The following is a 16872-nucleotide window of genomic DNA, read 5'->3' on the forward strand; positions in this document are numbered from 1 at the left end:
TGGCAGAGCTAGAATGCAAACCAAGGCCTGTCTGTTCTTATCTCTGTGCTGCTGCTTCTTAGCTTGTCTGTCACATTTCCTCAGTGACAACTGGACACACCAATCTGTCTCGGTCAAAATTTATCTCTTAGTGGGTTGCAGACTAGACAGGGCCCTGCAGTCATGTTTAATCACAATGAGCTGCTGCAGGATTAACCAGAGACAGCCTCCATCAGTCACAGTCATGCTTATCAATCTCAGCCTGTCCTGTCAAGTTTCATTTCCTGCATGAAGCAGCTCAGCTCCCTCTCCACCCATCCCCAACTCCCAGTCTTCGGTGCTGAGCTCTGTGGTCTGGTCTCAAAGTCCCCGATTTCAGTTGGGCTCACCATCTTCTCAGAGACTCCAGGGGACTGAAAACTGGGTGTAGAAGCTGTAGATGGTGACCTAGGAGTCCCACCTTTTGGGTTACATGTCCATTTAGATCAGAATGGCTCAACCTCGGCACTATTGACATTTGGGGCCAGATAAGTCTTTGTTGCAGGTGGCTGTCCTGGGCATTGCAGGATGTTTAGCAGCAGTCCTGGCCCCTACCTACTAGGCATTAGTAGCACCCCTCAGTTGTGACAGCCATTGCTAAATGTCCCTGGAGTGGCAGAGGGTTGGGGGGAAAGGAGGGATCACTCCCCCACCCTCGACCCAGTTGAAAAATAATGATCTGGGTGAACTTACCTTTGATTATTCCCTGAAAGCAGAGAGGATTGCCCTTTATGGGAGGCAGAAATATAGATCAGGGTGTACGTGGCCTGAAAAATCGTATGGAGACCCATTGTTTGTAAACCAAGTCCTATTCCAGAGCCCTACGGATAACAGATTGCTAAAGGAGACCGACAGAGAAAATTCTGGGAAGGATTCATGATGTTCCTCACAGCAATTGCCTCTGACAAGACAGAAATCTGGAGAAGGCTGAAGAATCACTTTTCTCTGCATAGTCTATCATTTAACGAGTTACCTTTCCAAAGAAAAGAAGTATTTAGTATTTGAAAGTATAAGGAAATGCTCAAGATATATATATTTTAAAGTATTTGCAATAGTGTGTACAAGATGACTTCAACTCTGGAAAAGCACATACAGATGGAAAAGACTCACTGGGGAGATTCGCAGCAATAAAGCAAAGTGGCCTGAGATGAGTTGTTTGGTGCAATAAAAGTGTGGTGTGTGCACTTTAGGTGGTCTAAGGGATGAGTTTAGGTTTTACGTGCATGACGGCTTTTAATTTTAGTATTTTTGCATTTATTTTATGAAGACCTCCTTTCTTGGCAAATGACATAAACTTTTCATTTGTGGAAGCAATATAGTTTCCTTTTTAAATACAGTTGCTTTTAAGGTGAGTCAATTTAGTAATTTTTATTATTTTTTTGAGGCACAGTCTCTCTCTGTCACCCAGGCTGGAGTGCAGCGACACCGTCTTGGCGCACTGAAACCTCTGTCTCCTGGGTTCAAGTGATTCTCCCGCCTCAGCTGAACCTCCCAAGTAGCTGAGACTACAGGTGCACACCACCACGCCTGGTTTTTTTTTTTGTTTTTTTTTTTTTGTATTTTTAGTAGAGACGGGGTTTCACTATGTTGGTCAGGCTGGTCTTGAACTCCTAACCTCAGGTGATCTGCCTGCCTCGGCCTCCCAAAGTGCTGGGATTACAGGCATGAGCCATAGCACTCGGCCTGAGTCAATTTAAATAAAAATAAGTGAATAACGGGACAGGTGGTATGAGAATATCGGAACATATATAGAGGTTTTGGGCAAAGGCTGAAGTTGAGGATTGTTGTATTTTCTCTTCCACTAGGCTGTAATGTAGAAGGGTTACAGGAAGAGAGACTTCAATGTAGGTACTCTTCTTTCAGGAAGAGGAGGGACCATGCTGTTTCTCCGCTCAGCAACTTCCTACATGTCCTGGGGCCCAAATGCTTGCTGTCCCCCTCTCCTAGAATGTGCACTTGAGTTCCTCATCTTTGTTGATTGATCCTTCTCTTCATTCAGCTCGCAGATCACCTCCTCAGGGAGGCCTTACCTGGCCACCGTATTTAAAGTGGTCTCCTTCAGTGACCTTCCTTCTCTTTTCCCTGTGTATTTCCTTCCTAGTGCTGATTACTCTGTAACTGACAGCCTGTGCTGGCATCTGTTTCCTCCACGAGCCTGTGAGTTTCTGGAGGGCAGGGACTTTTGTCTTGTTTGTGTTGTGCCTGGACAGTCACCAAGGCCTGGACCACCCTGAGCTCCAATTATTTGTTGAATAAACATGTTCTAAGTTGGGATGTCTCCACGTCAGTTTTAGCCCTTCCCACAATGCCAACTTGTACCAGTAGCCAAGGTCAGAGAGAGAGAGACAGAGAGAGAGAGAGAGACAGAGAGAGAGACAGACAGAGACAGGAGAGAGGAGAGGTGCGAAGGAAGTATGGTTCGGCATCAAACACATTTATTTCACTTTTATTGAGTATACAAGAACAGAGAGCACACGCATACAGCACGGAGCACTGAGGTGGGGGAGCATGGGGACGAGAGAGGAGAGAAGGGTGTGAGTAAAAAGGAACAGGACAGCATCGCAATTGATTGTTAAGGTGCTTTTGAAAAAAAAAAAAAAAAGTATTTCGAGTGATGTTGCTCATGCAATTTCAGGCCGGTCTTGGAATGTGCTTGTAGGATTCAAAAACTGAAACAGGTCCTGGCACTTCCTATACCCTCAGATGAAAAAGATCCAGAAAAAACAAAATAAGAGAAAATGAAGACCCGTGAGATGGCAGAGTAGAAAAAGACCCTGGAGAGCATCTGGTTCTCTCTGCTTATTTTGCAAGTCGGGAAACTGAGGCCCAAGAAGGGGAACGGGGATAGCCTGATGTCACATGGTGCTAGGAGCTGAGCCAGGATGGTCACGCAGAACTCCCGACCGCCCTCCGGGACTTTTCCCACTATGCTACGTGGTCTCCTGGGTGGAGAGGCGGCACAGAGGATGAGAAACAAAAAAGAGAAAAGTAGGTTGAAGACAGACAAGACAAACATCTCTATTCTCTACAAAGAGGAGGATGGGGAGGAAACAGTGCCCTAGATTCTAGCTTTGCAGGTCCCCTCCTCCCTTGTGGCACTGCCTGCGTCTCCATAGAAGGAAGGTCAGAGCATCCATGGGATGGTGATCTCCCAAAACCCAGGTGGCCCACAAGCTCCACAAGCTAAGCCTGGTCACGTCATCCCTGCCCTGAAGCCAGGTGCACAATCCGGAACAAGGACCGTCCCTCTGAGTGTGTCCACTGTGCTCAGGACTCCTGGCTCCTGCAAAGATGAGCTCCTGGACCAAAGTTGGCCCGAAGAGGATAGAGCCACCACTCCAGCTCTTGACCCAGAAAGAGAGTTAACAAGGGCAGGAAGAAGGTTCTGTGGCTTTCCCACCAGGACTGCAGAAAGAACCCAGTGTATGGAAAGTGTGCTGCTGCACTTAGGGGGGTTGGAGTGGGCCCACCGGCCCACAACACGGGGAATGCAGCTGATTCTGCTGCCCCACTGAACTTCCCACTTGCCCAGAGAAGCAAATGCTGTTCTGATTTCCTGCCCTGCCTCAGGCCAGCACCAGCTAAGCAGCTAAGGTGCATGCCATCACTGACAAGCCAACCAAGGGGGCACATCTGGGCCACCTGGGAGTATCCCTGGGCAATGCCCAATAGGTTGGCAAGAGTGGGGAGATGCTCTCAGATGTTCCAGCCATGGTTGAAATATAAAGCTGGCTTGGGTGGCTTCTCAGGCTCCACCCTTCCCTCCTACCTTCTCCTTCAGCCTGAGAATAGTCCCTGGCACAAGCAGATAATCAGTAAATACTTGTGGAATAACTTTATTAACTGCTTGAGAAGGAGGCCTGGGAGGTAAATGGAACTGAGAAATGAGCAGTGCAGTGGGACATTTTCCCTCATCAAGGAGCACTTGCTGAGCTCAGAGAAGTAGCTTGTGACAGGCAGGCTTGAGGAAGCCCACATGTGGCAGAGGGCAATGCCAAGCTTGCAACGGGAGCTTCTTGAAGGACTCCTGTGGTCTTGGGGCAATTTCTGGGCACAAGCCCAGAGCTCAGATGTTCACTGAGAGGGAGGTCTCTAAAGCCAAGTTCTGATGCAGAGCTGGAGCCTCTGAGCAGCACCGCCTGTCTCGCTCAGCTTTGACAGGGGAGCCCTTTGCAAATACAGTTTTGGATCTCAGGGTCTGCCCCATGCAGCCCCCTTACCATGGCTACTTTGGCCCCCGAAGAAGAAATGATTCAGAACAAATGATTCAGACGGGGTAGAGGAAAAGACTGAGCTGAGAATGTTTAGACAGGTTCAAGCCACCATCTTCTACTATGGCTGGGAGCACCACGTCCCTTTGGATATATATATATGGAGTTGGTTATTATAATGGGGTCAGGGAAGGGCAGGATGTGGAAAAAAAAAAAGAGAGAGAGAGAGAGAGAAAGAGAAGACTGAAAACCAAGGCAAGCCCCATAGGGAGGTAGGAGGACTAAGCCAGGAACCTCTACTGTGGGAACTTCAGCAGCAGAGTCCCAAACTGGGGACCCCGCGCCTGAGCACAGACCAGGCCCTGACTGCTACTACTATCTGGGGGGCAGGGAGAAGGCATCTCGGACTGGCATTTTGGGGACATCTGCGTTGCGTCTTTCTTGCCAAACCTCCACCTCTTCATTATGGGGTCCCACCCCTCCCCACCAATCAACCAATTACAAACACCACACACAGTATTACTACACTGAACCCATCAGCCCCTACTGTGAGCCAAGCCACACCCAGAGTCCAGGTCTCCTTAGCTGGGCCAGTTCAGTGAGATCTAGGAACCTCAGGATACATCAATCACAGTCAGATAGTTACAATGTTAGAATGTCAGCTTCATACTTACCAGCACTGTTTATTTTAATATTTGTTTCCTGTTATATGTAATATACATAACTTAAAAGCACATCCATACAAATCTCCTACAAGCTGCACCTTCATCATGAGAAACCATAAACATATAATGTCTACTTCCCTTCCTGTGGCTTCGTTTTCTGTACTTGCTTTCTTTCCTTTTTCTCATTTCAAAGGAGAGTCATCCGCAGTGGCCCTCAGCAGGACCAGGACACAGAGGGTGAGGCATGTGGGGTGGGGGAAGGGAGAGGAAGAAGCCGAGACAGAAAGTGACAGCAAGACATTGAGAGTTGAGGGTGAGGGGAGGCGGGAGAGAGGATGGTGGATTTTGCAGCCCAGTGTCAAGATCCAGAAAGTAAGAATCCAGTGTTCCTTCTCTTTCTTTCCAAGTGGGGAATTTTCTTTCTTTCTTTCTCGGAAAATGGTTGGCTGTGCATGTCTTGCTGCTGCGACTTCTCTTGCTTTGCTGCGTGAGTGCTTTCCTTTGCATTCGAGTGGGCAACAGAGATGCTGGAGAAGAACAAATGGAATCGCTCGTCTGCTAACTGCAACGTGCAGAACCAGGGTGGGAGGGACTTCTACAATCATCGTGGTCTGGCTTGCTTTTGTTATTTGGCAGGGGGAAAGGGGTGAGCAAGGGATTATGGTTATTATAATTTTTTTTCCTGAAAAAAAAAAAAATTCCACCAGTTCTTCAATTTGTCTGCAAAGGAAATGTAGGTGTTCAGATGTTGGTTGTTGCTATCGGCCAACTGCTCTGCCAGCCCCAGCAGCAGTGCAAGGACGCGGTGTTTCCTGTATATATATCTATATCTCTATATATCTATATATATATGCTTTTCCCTTCCCAGTCTCTCATTAGTGACAGTACGTCGCAGCTGGGACGTCGGTGTTGCGTCGGAGAATCCAGAATGAAGGCCCCTTCTTAATGGTTCTCTGGCTTGGGTTGGACCAGAAATGCCAGGATCTCTTCACAGAGGTCAGGATTCCTGGAAGCCAGAGGTATGGGGAAGAAAGAGGGGTAAAGGAAGGAAGAGGACAAGAAACGTTAGTAACTTCTGTTACTCGTTTTTAAATATATGGCAAGAGGTTGTTTTTGCTACCCTTTACCGTATGCCCTTTATTGTGACTCAGCAAGGTAGGGTGACTTGCACCTGTAATCCCAGCTACCTGGGAGGCTGAGGTGGGAGGATCTCTTCAGGTGAGAATTCGAGGCTGTAATGTGTAATGATCGTGCCTGTGAATAGCCATTGCACTTCAAGAAGCCACATCTGTCGGACTCCAGAGCCCATGTGTGTTTGCTTGCTTGTTTCCAGGGAGGTGATGATCTTTTACTTTGCCCTGAAAATGTGTTAAATGTCCTTTAACACTGAGAAGCTAAGATCATCATCGTTTCACTTTTTCTTCCTGTCTTTTGTCAGTTCTAAGAAATGTTTAGTCACGATTGCAGATGTTCATTTTTCATTTGTTTTTCCTTTTTGTTGTCTGTGGGCCTGCTGTATCCTGGAGATTAAACCACAGACAGCCATGTTTAAATAAAGAAATGGAGCCTGGCTTCCAGGTTTGGCTCCAAAACTCAGTATTTAAGGGAGCAGGCTCTGAAATCAGACTCCCTGAGTTCAAATCCCACTCTATCGGCCTGCCAGCTCTGTAATCTTGGGTGAGTTACTTAACTTCCTTTACTTAAAAAAATTTTTTAAGAGATGAGTCTTACTATGTTGCTCAGGCTGGAGTGCAGTGGCTATTCAGAGTCATAATCAATGCACATTACCACTTTGAATTACTGGCCTCAAGTGATCCTTCTGCCTCAGTCTCCAAGTAGCTGGGATTACAAGTGCACGCCACAGTGCCTGGCAAGTTTCTTAACTTCTTTAAGCCTCAATTGCTTCCTCTGTTAAATGGGTCCTGCCTCCTATTATAGGGAGGAATCAAAGCAAGGGCCATATAGTAAGTGCTGAATAAATACTGGCTGTTCTTATCATTACGATGGTTGCTGTTGTTAATTAACCACACACTACTCTGATCTTCTTGGGGGCAAGGGCTGTCTTTTGACTCTTGTCTTTTCAGTGTCCAACACTGTGCCTGGCACATAACAACTACTCAAAACCATTTAATACATGAAATATCATTTCTGCTGCTTGAATACAGTCAAGTGCTAATGGAATAGCAGAAAACAGATCTTTCTTGGCTCATTTGACAGATAGGAAAACTGAGACCCAGGGACTTCACTGGCTTAGTAAGTTGGCAAAACCAAGACTAGAGCCCAAGTTTCCTGTTTTGGAACAGGTCCATTTTTTACTATTCAATTTTGGAAGGTTTGGAAGCACTAGGAAGCTGGGCAAGTGCTGCCCTCTTGTGGGCAGTGTTTGGGAGACAGGCCCTCTTGGAAGGAGGTGAGCCAGTGGTAGAAGATGGAGCAGAAGCCAGATGTCTGACCTGGGAGGTTGCAGGGAGAGAAGGGAAAAGGTTCTGTGTGAGATGGGTGACTTTCTACACTCATAGCAAGACCTTCAAGAAGGAAGAACTTTAAGAAGGAAGATGAGTCAACTGGAGCAGGGACAGATGTTTTAGAGAATTCAGGGAGGGAAGAGAAGATGAAGACCAGCCACATGAACACCCTCATGGAGACAGAGCATCAAGCACTAGGCTGGTGGTGGACAATTATGGTCTGACTTTCTCACCGCACTCTTTGACCCCTAAACATGGAAAAACCTCAGAGGGACAAGGAAACAGGTTCACCTTGCTGAACACCTTCTGTAGGCAAGACATGATCCAGTACATCACAGGTGCTGTTTAGTTATTACAGCAACTCCAATTTATAAATTAATGACATTTTACAGATGAGGAAACTGAGGTCAGAGAGGTTCCTCTGGGCACACAGCTACCAAGTTATTTCCAGCTCCAAAGCCAGCCTGCCTGCCTTCTTTCCTTCCTTGCTTCCTTCCTTCCTTCCTTCCCTCCCTCCTTCCTCCCTCCCTCTTCCTTTTTCTCTTTGTCTCTCTCCTCCCTCCCTCTCCCTCTTTTTCTTTTTCTCTCTTCCCTCCCCTCTCCCTCCTTCTCTCCCTCCCTCTTTCTTTTCTTTTCTTTCTTTCCTTTCTTTCTTTTTTCTCTCTTTCTTTCTTTTTATTTCTCTCTTTCTTTCTTGAGACAGGGTCTTGCTCTATTGTCAGGTTGCAGTGCAGTGGCGCGATTGTAGTTCATTGCACCCTCGACTTCCTGGACTCAAGCAATCCTCCTGCTTCAACTTCCCAAGTAGCTGAGACTACAGGTGCCAGTCACCACATCCAGTTAATCTTTTAAATTTTTTGTAGAAATGAAGGTCTCATTATAATGGCCAGGCTGGTCTTGAAACCCTGGGCTCAAGTAATCCTCCCGCCTTGGCCTCCCAAAGTGCTGGGATTACAAGTGTGAGCCATTGTGCCTGGCTGCTGGTCATAATTGAGTAGTATTCTTTCTACTCAATTTTACTACATCCTCACTGGGCATTGGGGTTTTTATTTTTTATTTTTTTCCTTACAGTGACAGGCTGCACTTTAAGTTTGTGCATCAATTAATGAAGTGGGTGCCCTATAAGTCAATGTAATCATTATTCTGGGTATATGGGATGTCTTCATAACCCCACAGACACTTCAGAAGTACCAGAGACATCTAAACAATACAGTGCTATGATTTCTTCTTCTTGGTTTATTACAGCACAGCATGGTCCCTGCATGCAGCATTTTGTTAGCCTACTTCAAGTAGTAATAGTAATCATAACGAACTTTTATTAAGCACTACTATGTGCCAGGCACTGTGCTATCTACCATGCTGCATGGATGATCTCGGTAGCCCTATGAGACAGATGTTATGAAAGATGAGTGTCGGCCAGTTACCCCTGCAATCCTAGCATGTTGGGAGGCCAAAGAGGGTGGGATCACCTGAGGTTAGGAGTTCGAGACCAGGGTGGCCAACATGGTGAAACCCCATCTCTACTTAAAATACAAAAAAATTAGCCGGGCATGGTGGCATGCGCCTGTCATCCCAGATACTCAGGAGGCTGAGGCAGGAGAATTGCTTGAACCCAGGAGGCAGAGGCTGCAGTGAGCCGGGATCACACCACTGCACTTCAGCCTCGGGGACAAGAGCAAGACTTCATCTCAAAAAAAAGAAAAAAAGAAAAATGAGTGTGGTGAGAAGGTTAAAACCATTTTGTTTTTTAGTCTAACAGGTTGGGTTTCACTCGCTAATCAGTCAATCATGTTCACAGCTTCATGACTGCGAGCAAGCCACTTAACATCTCTGAGCCTCAGTTTCCTCATTTGTAAAATGAATGAGCAGGTAACAGTACTTGTGTTGAGTGCACGGCATGGTGCCTGGCACCGCATAAGCTTTCCATAAATTATGGCAATTGTCATTACTGTGATGATCATTGCCATTTGGCTGACGAGGAAACACAGGCTGAAAAGGTTAAATGATTTGCTAAAGGTCACACAGCTAATAAAGGGCAGGGCTTGAGACTCTGCAGGATTACAGAGCTCTTCCTTGGGGTACCACGAGGCATCTATTCATGAAGCCAATGTTTCCAGGCACTTTAAAAAGGAGTTTTCTAATTCAGAAGAGACATCTTCCAGAATGAGTGAGTCCGACTGTATTACGAGTCAGACGTGGGTTCTACTTGACCATAACTACCGGTAAAGCATGTGGGCAGAAAAAGCAAGGGAGAGAAACTGCTGGCTTGCCAGGGCAACATAAAGAAGGTGACCTTTACAGAACAACCCAGAAGACACAGATGCTGCATGGTGGTGCGTAGGGCAATGGCAGCAAAGAAAGAATTAAAGAGAGGCTAGGAGGAGGGAATGAGACAGCAAAGGGAGCAGCGAGGTGGGCAGATGTGAAAGACTGCATGGTGGTGGGGCAGGCAGGATGTGGAGGCCGGGAGGAGAGCTCCGAATGGCTAGGGAAAAGGGAAGGCGGGAGCCTGGGGGCCTGGTTCTGAATGCCCTGGGAAAGATGAGGAGGCGTGAGAGAGGGGATGGAGAAGAGATGAGAAACACACAACAGATAACCCCAGGAAAGCAAATCGCCAGAGGACTTTAATTGAAGGGGGATGGCTCCACCTCTTCATTTTACAAATGAGGAAACCGAGTCCTCACGCAGGGCGAAGTGGACCCATGGTTACACATCAGTCAGCGGAATAGCTTTCGAGCCAGGTCTCTGGATTCCCAGTACAGAGTTCTTGGCAGCAGTTGCTCCTAGAACTGGCTGCATGGGGACTCCCTAAAGACCAAGGTATAAATGAAGATTCCCAGGCAATACAGATCCCAGGTCCCAGGCCAGTCTTTCTAAATCAGACTTTCTGAGAGGGTTCTCTAGTGCCTGGCTTTTAAACAGGCTTCCCCAGGTGATACACCCAGCTCTGCAAGTGGCCTACAGTTTAACCACTCTGAGATTTGGGGGGAATAAAGCAAGAATTATTGGAAAACTGAGGGGATAGGGATGACAATCACTTGTATGAAAGTCTGATGAAGGCTGGGAGGTAGGCTCCACCCATGGCCAACCTACACTTCTAAACCAGTGCTGTCCAATAGAAATAGAATGTGAAGTACACATGGAATTTAAAATTTTCCTAGATAGGTCCGGGCATGGTGGCTCACACCTGTAATCCCAGCACTTTGGGAGGCTGAGTTAGGCAGATCACTTGAGGTCAGGAATTCGAGACCAGCCTGGCAAACATGGTGAAACCCCGTCTCTACTAAAAATACAAAAAATTAGTTGGGTGTGGTGGCACAAGCCTATAGTCCCAGCTACTTCGGAAGCTGAAGCACAAGAATCACTTGAATCTAGGAGGTGGAGGCTGGAGTGAGCCAAAATTGTGCCACTGCACTCCAGCCTGGGTGACAGAGTGAGACTCCATCTCCCCCAAAAAATTGTTTTTCCTAGATAAAGATTTTCTAGATAACATTTCCTAAATTTTCTATATATTTCTATTTTTCTAAAAATTTCTAGATATAGAAAATTTTAATTTCACAATTGAAGTTCTCAATTTTAGTTTACATTAAAAATGATTTTAAAAGAAACCGGTGAAATTAATTTAATTTTATTTTATTTTTGAGATGGAGTCTCACTCTGTTGCCCACGCTGGACTGCAATGGCACCATCTTGGCCCACTGCAACCTCTGCCTCCTGGGTTCAAGCAATTCGCCTGCCTCAGCCTTTCTAGTATCTGGGATTACAGGCACCTACCACCACACCCCACTAATTTTGTATTTCAGCAGAGACAGGGTTTTACCATATTGGTCAGGCTGGTCTCAAATTCCTGACCTTAGGTGATCCACCTGCCTCGGCCTCCTAAAGTGCTGGGATTACAGGCATGAGCCACCATGCCCTGCCAGGTGAAATTAATTTTGATAGTACATTTTACCTAACCTGATATATCCCTTATCACTTAAATATTTACCCAATGTAAAAAGTATTGAGATCATTTACATTCTTTTTTTCTTTTTTCTTTGTTTTTGAGACTAAGTTTCGCTCTGTCACCCAGGCTGGAGTGCAGTGTCGAGATCTCGGCTTACTGCAACTTCTGCCTCCCAGGTTCAAGCGATTCTCTTGTCTCAGCCTCCCGAGTAGCTGGGACTACAAGCGTGTGCCACCACATCCAGGTAATTTTTTTTATTTTAAGTAGAGATGGGGCTTCACTGTGTTAGCCAAGATGGTCTCGATCTCGTGACCTGCCCGCCTTGGCCTCCCAAAGTGCTGGGATTATAGGCGTGAGCCACCACCCAGCCTTACATTCTTTTTTGCATATTAAATCTTCAACATCCTGCATGTATTTCACCCTTAAAGCACATCTCATTTCACACTAGCCAATTTCAAGTGCTCAATAGCCACGTGCAGCTAGCAACTATCATCCCAGACAGCACAAAAGGAACACTTCCATCACTGCAGAAAATTCTATTGAACAGCCCTATCCCAGACCAGAGGTTAGCAGCCTTTCAAAGTGGCAGGAAAATGTTTCAGTGCTTTTTCTTCTGGCATTAAGGGGTCTCGTAATCAAAGGAAGAGAAACATTCTTATATCTTTCTAGAAAAGACTTGTTTTATTCATTCAAGGAAAAGGACAAAAAGGAGACCAGCTATTTGTGGGATCTTTGAGATGGATTTTCTTTCATCATGGTAGAACCCAGGAAATATGTGAAATGGCTGGGCACAGTGGCTCACACCTGTAATCCCAGCACTTTGGAAGGCTGAGGTGGGCAAATCACCTGAGGTTGGGAGTTCAAGACCAGCCTGACCAACATGGAGAAACCCTGTCTCTACTAAGAATAGAAAAAATTAGCCAGGTGTGGTGGTGTATGCCTGTAATCCCAGCTACTTGGGAGGCTGAATCAGCAGAATTGTTTGAACCCAGGAGGTGGAGGTTTCGGTGAGCCAAGATTGGGCCATTATACTCCAGCCTGGGCAACAAGAGCAAAACTCCATCTCAAAGAAAAAAAAAATGTATGAAGTGCACAACTCTAAGTGTGAGAAGAATTTTACAAATGTGTTTATATGTATACACCCATGTAACCCACTCAGCTGAAAATGTGACATTTCCAGCAACCCAGAAGTTTCCATTGTGGCTCTTCCCTCTTCCTTGTGAATACCACATCCCAGAAGTAACATTATTCTGATTTTCAAGATTGTTCATTAGTTTTGCCTGCTTTTAGACTTCCTATGAATGGAATCATAGTTTATACTTTCTGTGTCTGGCTTATCTCACCCAACTCAATGTCTATGGGATTTTGTTTTGTAGATCTAATAAAATCTGGCAAATTTCCAGAGGGCCCGGAAGTGCACTTCCCCTAATTTAGGCTGCTAAAAGCCCTGCCTGCCCCAATGTCATCTTATTTCTCTTATTCATCAAGGCATCAATGGCCCACAATGAAACAGGAGAATATTAGGGTCCCTAAGATTTTGGCCCCTGGAGGTCTCAGAAGTCAAGAATTTGCAATCATGCCGGGCACAGTGGCTCACGCCTGCAATCCCAGCATTTTGGGAGGCTGAGGCAGGCAGATCACTTGAGAACAGGCGTTTGAGACCAGCCTGGCAAACATGGTGAAACCCCGTCTCTACTGAAAATATAAAAATTAACCAGGTGTGATGGTGCATGCCTGTAGTATCAGCTACTTGGGAGGCTGAGGCAGGAGAATCGCTTGAACCCAGGAGGTGGAGGTTGCAATGAGTCAAGATTGCGCCACTGCACTCCAGCCTGGGTGACAGAGCAAGACTCCATCTCAAAAATTAAAAAAAAAAAAAAAAAATTGCAACCAAGCAAGACAGAAGGGATCAAGGGCTCTGGTCATGATGTGCCCTTAACAACAATCAGTGACTTATGATAGGAAGAGAGAGACTCAGGGCCAAGAATGTGGCACTGAGCCTAGCAGGACTTTTTCTGACTTCCAGTTTATAGGTAATAGCCAGTGAGAAAATGAGGGCCTCCATCTGTCCTACCTCAATATCCACTGTCGATCTTCTCTCCATCTCATCTCCTTCCCTTTAAAAAGTTGTTGAAACCACTTCTGGATTTATTTTTCTAGATCTGGAGCCTGAAACCCCAAAGAAACCAAGGAACCAGTCTTCCTTCCTTTCCCCACTGACTTGTATCTGAGGGAGCTGCCTCTCTCCTTTGAGCAGCAAATCGGGAAGGCTGGTGGGGGGGGCGGGTCAAAGCTGCATTGAGGGTCAAGCCACTGGGTTCTCAGATGGAAATGGTCGGCACCAGGGTCGGCACCCTTAGAAGATCTTGCTACTGCTCCCTCCTCTCTCTCTCATGGTTGCTGGGCATCAAGAGCCTTACCTGTGGCTTCTTGTCCCTCTCCTCTGGGGACGGGTCTGTTTCTCTGTATACGACAGCTTTGGTTACCAGCATATCAGGATGCTGCAGTTTGGCCTCCTTGATGGCCAAAGCCAGGGCCTGGTGGGAAAGAACAGCAAAGGATGGAACCATGAAATATCTAAGATGAGAGAGACTGTGGGGAACAATAAGCCCTCTAGTGCATAGCTGGGGAAACTGAGGCCCAGGGAGGGGCAAAGTCAAACAATTAAAGGGAGAGACTAGAGCTCGGGTCTTCTGGCTCCTACTGGCTCCCATTCAATGCCCCTTCCTTGGGGGTTTCTTATCTGAACAGGTCAGCAAGAAGTGGACACCTTCTCTGCCCATGAGGGCAGCCATCCATGGATAACCCGATATGGAAGGGACTGAGCACTGGGCAGTGCCACTGGGAAGAACAATCCCTACCCCCATACCTGGTCTTGATCGACATCTTCGTCCCCAGTAATGATGATTCGCTTCTCGATCCTCGTCTCAGAAAACCCTCCTTTCACAGTCTGCAAAGGGAGAGGGGGGTGAGGTCACTCTTGGGCCCTATTGGGGCAACAGCTTCAAGAGGGCACCTACCCAAAGCATCTTTCAAGGGCAGGGCTGAGAACCAGCAGTTACCTTCTCTCCTGACTTCTTCAGATTTTTTCTTTTCTGGGTTTGGACTTTGAACTACAGATTTTGCCTGGTTGCCACCACTCCCCCCAACTATCAAACCACCCCATCTAGGTCTTCCAAGCCCAGCTCCATTGCTGCCTCCCGGACACTCATTGGCAATGCTTCTGCCTTCCTGCTTTGGTACTCCCGAGCCCTAAGTCTGTCTCGCTCACAGTTTTGGACTTCTCTGCCTGGTGCCGACCTTATGTGTATCTGTGGCCTTGTTCACCTCACCAAGCTGCCAGCTCCTGAAGGCAGGGCCTGTATTTGTTTATCTCTGTACTCCCTCCTCCCCCACTCCCTCACCCAGTCTAACCAGGGCAGTGCTGAATGCAGATTTGTTGAATGAACACATGAATGAAATGTGAATGGTGACAAGGTTCTGCCTTAAACGACTTCAAACAATAGTACAAGAGAAAATTACATCGATGATGCTTATGACCTCTGCTGTTTTCTGAAGGCATGGGGTTTGGGCAAGTATAGGAGTAATAGCTGCGGCAGGACCTAATTGTTTGGCATGTTAAAGCACGGTGGTGTCTGTGGGGAATCCCAGCTGGAGTCAGGAGTAGACAGAAAGAAGAGGGGCTCCCAGTTGGCAGGGACTTTGGGAAGAAGAGTTTCCTGAGCTGTCTGCTATGGGCGTGGGATGTAAAGCCTCCCATAAAGCTTTCAGAGAAGTCAACATTGCTCAGTAATGCTTTTGCTGAGAGTGGGTTCTTTGTGGGGTATGTGAGAAAGTGCTGAGTCCTGCAGAGGCACAGGCAGAGCCCAGGACAGTCTGTGCATGAAGGCCCAGTGCAACTGACCAGAATTCGCCTCTGATGGCTCACCAGAGCCTCCAACTCGACCCACCTCAACGTGGCTACTCCAGGCCTCCAGCCCTGGCTAGGTGCCCTCCTGCCTTCCTCCTGGCCACACAGGTGTGGATGCATCAGCTGGCCTGCCTCCCAATGAGCCCTTGTCCTCATTGCTGGGTCACCCAGGAAGGCTTCCCTCCTTTGTCCCTGCCTCCTTCTGCCTGGGCTCTGACTCACACCCTGGTCCAGGCCCTCCCCACCAGGCCTGAGTTATTTATTATCTGTTTCTCTCCACACTTCTGCCTCTTCTTTCTCCCACCTATCTGCATATCCCAGTGGATCTGCTATTCTCTCCCTAAATCTATTTTCACTGGGTTACTCTCCAGTCTAAAAACCTTCCTGGCTTTCCAATCTCCCCAAGACCCAGATTCTCCAGAGTCAAATGTGTCCTGGTATTTGTGTTATTTGCTCTATATTCTGCCTACCTGCCTCCATTGCAACCTAATTTTCCAGTTATACCCCCTACATGTGCTTCTCACATCCCATAAACAGGCCTCACTTACGGCTACACCCAATAGCCCCTGGCACAGAGGACAACACAAATAAAGTTGACCCTCACTGACATCTGCTCAACGAACAAACAAATAAGCAAACACACAGTTTCTGCTTCCCTCTTCTGCTTCACTTAGAACACCTGTACCTTTCTTCTCCTCCCTCAGGTGTCCTGCCTGGCTTTCCAAGACTCCACTCAGTCCCCACTTCTTCCAGGAGATGCTTCCTGACTCTTGCAGGGCCTCCCATAGCATCACCCCATCTAGATTCCTCCAGCACTTTCCATCTACAAGGCGCACATGCCATGGTTCACAGTTACTTCAAAGAGATGAGTATCGTGCCCCCAGCCTGGCTGTCCACGCCGTAAGGGAAGGGCCCGTGCCTAGAACAACATGTGGCACAGGACAAAGCACAGAGCATTCCAGAAACTGGCAAGCACTACAGGCTTTCTCTGTCCGCTTTACATATGGCGACGCCAAAGCAGAACAACAGTTATGACCTTCTCGCCTGCAGCCCCGCTGGGGCCATGGGGTGCCCTGCTGCTACTCACTTTGGTAACATGGGTGGTGGTGGAGGTTGAGAGGGTTTCCGCAGTGGCGCCGTAGGTGCTGGTGAGGACATCTTTCCCGATGATCTGCGGAATATAACCACCCCCCACCCAGGGTGTCAGGTAAGGACACTGGGCTCTGGAGGGGTGGGGGCGGGGTGGGGTAAAGGGCCCCGTGAAGGTGACGTTTCGAAGCCAAGATGCTTTGAACCATTAAGAATTCAAGAATACTGGCATCTTCAGAAACCTATACCCAAATTTCAGATTCCTAGACGCTAAGATTCCTGAGGTCCAGAATCCTAACAATACCCTAGAATTTAAGAATCCTGGCATCATGGAAGAATGACCAAAGGGATCCAAGGTGGAAACAGAATCTTCCTGATGCCCCATCCTGTCACAGCCAGGTGCACACTCTCTGCGGAGCTAAACAATGAGAACCACAGACTTGGAGAATGCAAGAGCTGGAAGAGACCTCACAGTGATGGACTCAGGGATACCGGGCAGGCACCAACAGAGGCAGCTCCAGATTCCAAGCCTCTGGCCTCCTAGTCCATTGCTCTTCCTGGTTAGTAG

General features: G+C 47.3%; 1 protein-coding gene across 23 annotated transcripts in view; it reads right to left on the minus strand.

The window, feature by feature from the left end:
* Positions 1-2448: 2448 nt before the first annotated feature.
* Positions 2449-16872, minus strand: part of EPB41L1 (erythrocyte membrane protein band 4.1 like 1) — a 145314-nt gene continuing 130890 nt past the window's right edge. For 16 of the 23 annotated variants that reach the window (XM_032295073.1, XM_032295059.1, XM_032295078.1 and 13 more), the window contains 4 exons: positions 16303-16386; positions 14175-14255; positions 13726-13842; positions 4886-5900 (listed from right to left, as the gene is read on the minus strand). In XM_032295073.1, the coding sequence (XP_032150964.1) occupies positions 5892-5900; positions 13726-13842; positions 14175-14255; positions 16303-16386 (291 nt within the window). In that variant the 3' untranslated portion in view covers positions 4886-5891. Of the gene's footprint in view, positions 5901-13725; positions 13843-14174; positions 14256-16302; positions 16387-16872 lie in introns of all 23 variants that reach the window. The other 7 variants (XM_032295067.1, XM_032295066.1, XM_032295062.1 and 4 more) reach the window with 3 other exon arrangements.

The sequence above is a fragment of the Sapajus apella genome, unplaced genomic scaffold (genome assembly GCF_009761245.1).
Source record: "Sapajus apella isolate SASKATOON/1434 unplaced genomic scaffold, GSC_monkey_1.0 scaffold33, whole genome shotgun sequence".
NCBI lineage: Eukaryota > Metazoa > Chordata > Mammalia > Primates > Cebidae > Sapajus > Sapajus apella.